The sequence below is a fragment of the Microtus pennsylvanicus genome, chromosome 14 (assembly GCF_037038515.1).
Source record: "Microtus pennsylvanicus isolate mMicPen1 chromosome 14, mMicPen1.hap1, whole genome shotgun sequence".
Lineage (NCBI taxonomy): Eukaryota > Metazoa > Chordata > Mammalia > Rodentia > Cricetidae > Microtus > Microtus pennsylvanicus.
The window spans coordinates 9,106,042-9,114,724 of record NC_134592.1 but is presented as its reverse complement, the minus strand read 5'-3'; the positions used below and the strand labels follow the sequence as shown (position 1 = coordinate 9,114,724).

At 52.3% G+C, this 8,683-nt stretch overlaps 1 protein-coding gene across 1 annotated transcript in view; it reads left to right on the top strand.

Moving 5' to 3' along the window:
* Positions 1–423: 423 nt before the first annotated feature.
* LOC142835222 (uncharacterized) overlaps positions 424–8,683 on the top strand; it is a 30,621-nt gene continuing 22,361 nt past the window's right edge. The window contains exons 1-6 of the mRNA XM_075948533.1: positions 424–515; positions 1,630–1,721; positions 2,300–2,405; positions 3,186–3,313; positions 4,947–5,058; positions 8,608–8,681. Coding sequence (XP_075804648.1) covers positions 424–515; positions 1,630–1,721; positions 2,300–2,405; positions 3,186–3,313; positions 4,947–5,058; positions 8,608–8,681 — 604 coding nt within the window. The remainder of the gene's footprint in view (positions 516–1,629; positions 1,722–2,299; positions 2,406–3,185; positions 3,314–4,946; positions 5,059–8,607; positions 8,682–8,683) is intronic.

Genomic DNA, 8,683 nt, shown 5'->3' with positions numbered 1-8,683 from the left:
CGGCAGGGTTCCTTTCTCACTTAGTCTTGGAGGGTGGGCTATGTAGCAGAGACCCCGATTAAGAATAACAGCAATAATCAGAGATTTCCCCTCTTAAATTCCTCGTATTGCGGTTTCTGGGGTCTAAAAGCCTGATTTTTGGGGTTCAAAGCCACCTTTAGAATTGCGTTAATGGTGGGAGACATGGCGGCGATGCGTTCTGAATTGGGGGGGGAGGGAAGGTACCTGCAGAGAAGGGTCTTGAGCCATCTTTTTCTCATAGTCGTCAGCCAGGTTCTTGGTGAATCGTGGGCGTGAGGTTCACCAGCGATTCCAAACCCAGGTTTAGTGTAGATCTGATTTCAGGCAAAATACAGAGAAAAATAAAATTGCAACCGTTATTATTTGCTTCTCCGCGATGGAGCCCCTTTTACTGTGGGAGCTATGGTGTTAAAGGCAATCTGCCTGGAGACCCCCCAGATCACCATACGGGAGGCGGCAGTTGACGCTAGGGTCAAGGAATCGGGGGTGCGCAGGTAGAATAGAAGAAGGGGGTGGGCTGGGGCAGAAAAAACCATATCCTTGCGCCTGAGAAGGAAGACAGACATGTAGAAAAGGGGGTGTGTGGCGTTTGTGTGTGTGGGGGGGTGATCTGCGTGCTGAGAATTTGGGGGCAGGGTTCTTTTCAGTATTGCGCATGATGGTCGCTGTAAGATTCTGACATGTTGAAGGCTTTTGACTTTTGATAAATCACCTTTTGCCGTTTCCTTTGTCCCTGTTAAGCCCCCCCAGGCCGCCCCCTCCCCATCTTGGGCTGGCTGGCTGGAGGTGGGGGGGGCGCCAGAGGGTTGCTACGTGGCAGGCTTCTAGAAGGTTCTTTTGATAGCCGCAAGAGGGCGCTGGTGGCACTGAGGAATTTTGGGGGGGCGGGGTGGGGAGGGGAGGAAAGAGGAGGGGAGGTGGCCTTTGTTCTTCTGCAGGTGGGGGTCGGGCCCGAGACTGGCTGCAGAACTGAGGGTTCATTTACCTAAAGGGACATGTTAGGAGACAGACTGATGGGTTCACAGAGGCGCGCCTGTAGAACTTGCAAAGGCCAGAGATGGCGTCATCTGCAGTGGTTGTGTGATTTGGGGTGTCGTTGACGCACATTAATTTATTTTCATTAATTTTCGTTTTCTGGGGTCTTTCGTTTCTGGTATGGCTTTTTGAAGAGGAAGGATTGCAAAAATGTTAATTAGGCATCATCCCTAGGGGTCTTGAGACTTGGCTTGGTAAATGGGGACAAGATTTTGGGGAGAAGGGTGTTGGAGGCATATACGTCATATAGCTGAAGACCTTAAAAATGAGTGCGCTGTGTATTGAGAACAGGGTCTTTAGATTTTAATTATGCTTAATTAAATGGTGGGAAGCAATTTTCTGTTTTCACTTATCAGATGTTGAATTGTGGTCTGGGGGAGCCTCTTACTGCAGGGTCTTTGCCCTGGCTGTGGTACAAAGTGGCTCCTAGGCGCGTGAATAGGTGCTGCGTCATGTCTGTAAAATGGCTCTGGCTTGTGGTAGCTTGGAGAGGCGATGGGGGTGCAGAACGACCCTGAAAGATGGGCTGGTGTGGGCTATGCCCCCCCTTCAAGCCTGAAACCTGTTGGGCAGCCCCCCCTCCTCCTCCTACGTCAGCCTAGCTCTAGCAGCTGCGCTGTGGCGCCAGTGGGGGCGCCGCAAGTGGTTGCGCTATTGGGCTCTTGGTGCGGGCCGCGCGCCCCCTAGTGGTCTCTATGTACAAATGGTTCTTGGCCGGCTAGCCTGGAGCTAGAGTTGCGCATGCGCATTCAGCTAACACTTGTGACCTGTCAATCAACTCATCTGTACCCCTCCCATTGCTGTCCTCCCCTCCCATTTCTCCCTCCTCATCCCTCCCACTTCTCCTTTCCCTCCTCCCCCTCCCTTTTCATGGCTCCCTCCTTCCCCCTCCCATTTCATCTCTTCCTCTTTCCCCTCCCATTTCCTCCCTCTCTTCCCCCTCCCACTTCTCTCCCTCCTCCCTCTCCTTCCATTTCTCCTCCCTCCCTTCCTCCTCCCACTCCCCCTCCCCTACCCACTTTCCTCATTCCTCTTACCCCTCCCTTATTTCTCTCTCCCTCCCATCCCTGCTCCTCCTCCCTGCTCCCTTCATACCCCTCCCTCTTTCCTCCTAAGCCTTCCCCTCCCTTCCCTTTCCCTTCACTTGCTCCCTCCCTCTTCTATGCTGTTCCTGTTCTGGCCAGTAGAGGTCCTCAATATGGTTTCTAATGGCCCCCTCCCATGCCATAGGATCTCTCTTCAGGGATGACATCATCGGCTCACCCCAGTCTTCAGGGACCGCCTTCTTTGGATGCCAAGCTGTCACTCAAGTACCTGTGGCGATACCTGATGACCATCTCTACCCTCTGGTACCACAGCTACTCTCTCAATTTGCTTGAACATTATATGGACAGCAGATTCCCCTAGCCCATTTCCCCCTTTTCACCCCCAGACCCATTAGCCATTTAAGACAATTTTAAATGTTAAATAATTAGCTGTAATTTTAATTAATTGGCTTAAATTATAATTAACACCTATACCTGGGCATTTAGTGAATTCTCTAACCTTTGATTATTTGTAGAGGCAAGGAGCATGGATTCCTGGAACCCACCAGCATAACAGAGCAGCCCCCTGTGGACACCCAGGACCAGAACATTGAGGGACAAGGGACAAAGAGGATCAGCAGTGGTCATCTAGCCTTCCTCTGGGTTCAAGCCTTGAACCAACGCCCTAGTGAGGGGGCATTGGTCATGACCTCCGACCTCTGTTCTGCTTGTGCCTTGAATCTGAGCCCTTCCCTGTGTGTCTCTGCTTGTGTTCATCTGCCAGTGAACTGGAGTGCTTCCCTCCCCAAGGGGGGTCGTCCCCTGTGACTGACCATGTTGTCCTCACAATGTCCTGAGCAGAAGGATCCCTTTGGGAACCTCTCAGGAGGCGGGACCTGGGCCAGGGGCCACCAGCATCGTGCTGGTAACTCCGTGGGTGGGGGTGCGGTGCTTCATGAATGAGCATGTGGCTGACCCCCAAAGGCATGCCCCCCTCCACCCACCTTCTTGGAGATATCCCTTCATTTGGGGGTAACGGGGACATTAGGAGCAACCTCCTAGGGGTGTTGTGAGAATTAAATGATGCAGAAGAGCCTGAGGCAGGGCTGGGCAGACCCCTCAGCAGTGTTTGTTGAAAGGTGTGCAAGGTGGCTGTCCTCCCACCCGCGAGCTCGTCTCACTCATCTCATCTATCCTCCCGCAGCCCCTGCACAGGGCTCTCCTTGCACCAGGTAGGGGCTCCAAAAGACAGCAGGCCGCTCGGGAGACTTTGAGTAGGTACTCGAGTCACGTGTGTGGCCATTTCCAGAGCACTTTCTATTGTAACGTGTCTATGTTGTTCTTATGTGATATGCGTGTGCAAAGTGGGGAGGCATCATGTCTAGAGGGGTGAATTGGCGTTGACTTTTCATGATTTTAAAGAGGTAGGTGGGAAAGAGAACCTGTGGAGAACCACCCAGCTTCACTCGTGGGCTGGACTGAAATTTACACCAAGAATTTTGCCACATTGCTGGCAAGAGATGGGGTCAGAGTTGAACCTGGGTGCCACTGTGGCTACCCCTGATGGTTCCCTGCTCTGTCCTCAGCCTAAAGTTCTTCTAAGAGTCCTTCTATTTCGTACCAGACACAATGGTAAAAAGTCTGAAATCCTAGTTTCCCAAGGGAGCTGCTGGGGAGCTGCTTGGGGAGCTGCTGGGGGAGGGGGTGTCCCAAGTCTGGTAGCATGTGCTGACTTCATCTGTTAGTAACGGTATGATCTTAAACAAGTCACTTAATGTCCAAGTTTCAGTTCCTTTCACACCTTTATAGGGATTAAAAAAAAGAAAAAAAAAAGAAAGGGGGAGGGGAGGAAGAAAAGAAAAAATAAAGAAAAGGAAAAGAAAAAAGAAAAAAAAAGAAAACGAGTTCATCTATCCAATAGGGTTCTTTTAAGACCAAATGCCAAACCATGTAACTCACAAGAAAGTGCTTTAGAAACTGGCGTGAAATTGCAAAAATACTTACTAACCAAGGAGGCTGTCCCTACTGCCCACTGTCCGGTCCTATTCTTGCTCACAATAGGGAGCACCCAGTAGGTGCTGGGTGTATTTGTATTGAATAGATAAATTCCAGAATTAAAAAAAAAACCCATAGAATTAATTCAACAAACATTTTCTGAGACGCTGACCATGTGCCCGGCGCACCAGGCTATGGCTGAGGTACGAAGATAATGAGAATAGCCTCTTTTTGAGGCTAATTGGGACCCTCATTTTATCCGCACTTTCTTTGGTCGCCTTTTAAACCAATGAGTTTTTTCCAGACAAGACAAAAAAATAACTGGGCTGCTTTAGGGAAGCCCAGTTTGGAGTGGACAATAGCGTCCAGGCCTCTGAAAGGGGCTGATTGGATTACGAGGCAAATAGAGGCAGGAGGAGGACTTAGAAGTTGACAAATGCAGGGGGCGGAGACCCACTCTAATCCAGGCTATTAGGAGGAACCCTTTTCATCTTCCAGAGTGGCCAGTGGCTCTCACCATTGCCCATTCCATCCTTAATGCTCAGCACACAGGGATACAGGGGCTATCCTGGTCCTTCTCTTGCCACTGCCCATTCATTTGATGCTCACAACTCCCTGTCCTGATCCAGGGCCGGCCTGCCATCTCCCAGGGAAGCAGAGGTTGCCAAGTGGTTTTCGAATGGGCGCCCCTCCCCATCATTGTCTTCATGACCCTCTTCCGTTCTAGCAGTGGACATGGACCTGTGTCAAGCCTGTACTTCCAGTTCAGTTTCCCTCTGGATTCCTGACTCTGCTGTCCCCACCTGGAGCCCCACTTCCTCCTGTCTTCCTTCCTCGCCACTCCAGTGTCTGTCTGTCTTTCCTTCACAGCCCGGCTTCTCGAGGCCTGTCTACACTCGCTGCTTTCCTTCCTCACCTCCAATTTCCCCTCCAACCCACTGCTTCCTGATCCGCTCTTCTCCATCGAACGGCTCTCGCGCAGGTAAAGACTTTTCTGTAGCTTGACCCTTGGCACGACTCCAGCCTGGCTGGACACAAGGACACATGCATCTCCATTCCTCCTGTTCCATGGCTTCATGGCTCTGGTTCCCTTCTACTTTCCGCATCACTGGCCTCATGGACACAACTATTCTTGCTTTCCCTGGGAACTCGCATTCCCAGCCCTCTCCGTTTCCCAGACCTGCCTCATACCCCCAGCTGGCAGTGCTGCCTAGAGCACTCTGGGGTTGGCTGATCTGGGCTCAGGTCAACCACTTAATACCAGGACGACAGTGTAAGACAGCTCTTCCAAGCTGCATTGGCTAAAATAGGGTTAATGGTCTTCACCAGGAAGGCCAGGTGAGCTCCACCAGGTAAGCCTCAGATGCCATAGCTGAGGGACTGGAGGGGAAATAAATTTGATATTTCTGAGCAAATGCAATTTAAGTTACAATTAAGTTTTCTTGAAGTTAGGTTCCCACAGAGAAGACCAAAGAGGAGGGGGGAGAAGGGGACATTAAAGACAGCAAAGGCAAGGAGGAATGGTTTAGAGAGGGGGAAGAGAACATTAAAGACAGCAAAAGCAAGGGGAGGGGATTTGGAGAACATTAAGACCTACCCAAACCTCATCTAGAAAAAGCTTTCACTCCTAGGTTAGCCTGGGCTTAGAAGAGAAAACCAGAAGGAAGCTTTTAAGTTGATTACCCAGTGACAAACCCCAAGAAACTTCCCTATCACATTGCCCCATTCAAGGGTATTGCGTTCCTCTGAGGTTTAACCTCTGTACCTCCTGCCTCTACCTGTTGCCTTCCTGGACTCATGATTAAGTCCTCAAGGTACAAGAAGGGTCTCAGGGAATGCTGGTCCACAGTGTAGAGCCACCACTGCCCCCAACTGTTTTTTTTTTCTTTAAGGTTTATTCTACCTTTTGCCCTTTCTCCTTAATGAACATGGGGCTAATCTTGGGCCTTGTAGAAGAGAAAGGCTGCAGAGTAATGAGGTAGCTACCGGGCTCCAATATTGATATCCTAAGGAGTCCTCTTTGTGTGCAAAGGAAAAAACACACAATTCCCATAATGAACTGATCTGGTGGCTGTGGGGTAGGGGGCCTGGGGTTCTTAAGCCATACTTGGTGTGTAGGCTTCCGTCCTCACTGGAATCTCAGCCCTGATCCCAGGGCAAGACCCATTGAATGAGGCTGCAAGTTGAAGGTAGCTGTCAAGGAAGGAGCTACTCCACACTGACCATACTCTTCCCTTTCCACCCAGCCTCCTGCCAAGTTTCCCACTCCCACCCCAGCAATTTTCAGACCTGTTTCAGGCCCCATGGAGGGGACTCCATCCCTCCTTCCCTCAGTGGGTACACTGGCTAAAGGTTCTGTAGCATTGAGGGTCCAAATTAGGTCGCCACCTTGTATATTAAGGAGTTGAAACTAAGGGACCAGGGTGACTACTGAGGCCTCTGCAAGAGCCACACACAAGCCCCCTCTTCACAATATGGAGACATTTGGCACTGCTTCCACTGTCTCCAGGGTCCCCCATTTCAAGTATCTATCCATTAGTAAAATAATAGGTCCCTGAAGCCACTTTTGATATTCTAGGAGTCTGGGAGTATCTCAGAAACTAGGGAATATGCTAGGGCCTTTGCCCAGTGTCTGACAGTCCTAGGCCATCGAGGTTTTGTGTAAGGAACCTCCAAACTTAACAGCCTCGAACAATTTAAACACGACCACCCCCTAATGCTCTGGAAGGCTGCCTGTAAGGGAGGATTCGAGCTAGCCACCTGCTTGAGCATAGTGAGCTTTTTACCCCCACTCTACTTCTAGGGACCCTCAAGGTTGCTTCTGTGGATATAGAAGCCCCCCTCCCCTGCTTCCACCCCAGGCATCCAGACTGGCTTCAGAGTTGGCCCAGAGACCTAGAGTATTCTGGGGGCCTTAACATCTATGGAATCAGTCTGGATATAGTAGGACGCCAGGGAGATGAGGGCAAGGAACGGAGGGAGGCGGCAGGAAAAGCCCTGGCCCCCCATTCTTCGAGAACTACTGTTTTTTTTTTCTGCCTTTCCTGCCCATCCCCCTCCTCCATTCTCTGTCTCAGCCTCCCTCTGTTGTCTCCCTCCCTCTCCCATTTGGATCTGGCCCTTTTGGGGTGCCCCTAGGCCACCCCCTCCTCCTCTGGGTGTCCCAGCACCAACCCGGTAAATAGTGGGGCTCAGTAAGAGTATGTGGGATGTATGGCGGGACAGGTGGACGAATGGACGGGCTCAACTCTCACACCAGGGCAGCTAAGGTGCGGAGGGTGGAGGGTGGGGGCATAGGGGCTCGCGGGACTTGGGAGCAGCTGCTACCTGCCCTAGTCTCTGCCCCCTTTGAAGGGATCCTACTCCCTACCTGCCTTAGTCTTGGCCCCCCTTGAAGGGGTCCTGTTGTTGAGCACCTGCATTCATCCACGCGTTCACTCTGTCATCCAACAGTTGATCCTAACTGAGCGTGCCCATGGTCCTGGCCCTGGGCTTGGCACCTGCCACCTAGCTTGTCCCTTGATGGCCTCTGCTTCCCAGGGAAGGCAAGCTGGGGGGTTGTCTGGGAGCCAGAGCCGAGGTCTCTGGCTCCGTAGAGGGCATTCGGAGGGCATGGGGTGGGCCTGGTTTGCCTGCTCCGCTTTCACGGAGACCTGCCCACCCCCAGGGCTTTGCTCCCCTCTCTACCTCCCTCCCCATTCATGGCTGAGTATGGGCTACTGGCCCCCGCAGCTTAGGGCTGAGGCAAACGCAGAAGGAACAGCTGTGATGAGCCACCGGTCCTGGCCACACAGGTCTCCCTCTCTCCCACTAGAGTTTGATGGGGGTCTGAGGCTTTTGGGCCCTTTCCACAGTTTGTTCCTCTCCCTGGGACTCAGTCCAGCCTTTTTGTCCCCAGCTATCGGCTGGGGACTGTGTCCCAATGCTAGGAGCCTTCAGAGAGCATGTGCAGGCCCCGCCTCTGCCTGGCTGCCCACCTGCTCTTTACCTGCTGGCTCGCCCCTGCTTCTACAGCGCCTGGGTTCATCACCCATTTGGTATTCTGCTTGCATAGCCTTTCTTCATGATGTTTCCCTAACACCAACCTATGCCTCAGTCCCTGGGCTCATCCTACTCCACCCTCTCCCTCTGGTCTTAGCCACTCGTACCTCCTCTTTACGGGCTGGCTTCCCGTGCTAAACCCACATCTGTGGCTAACCTGGTCCACAGGCTGCCCTTAGCCTTGCCACCAGGTCCCCAATCCCATTGTGCCCCCCAACTCAGTGTTACCTCAGTTGCCAGCAGCCTCCTGGTGCCTGTTGGACAATCCCTGCCTGGTTCTTCATCTCCGGTGGGACTGATTTCCAGGGTCTGAGTGATCAGGGGCTTAAACCAGGTTTATGACTCCGCTGGCCCTGGAGACCCATCATCGTCGTCGTCGTTCCCTGGTGGGTGTTGCCCACGTGTATCACAACTGTGTCCCTGAGAGTCCATGGCTCCACCCTCCTAGGCCCCTTGCTGACCTGGTGTTGTTTTGGGGGCTACTATCCAGGCCTGTCGCGTCTTCCTGTGCCATTTCCTGTTATGCTCAGGTTCTACGAGCCGCCCATCTCCACAGAAGAGCAGGT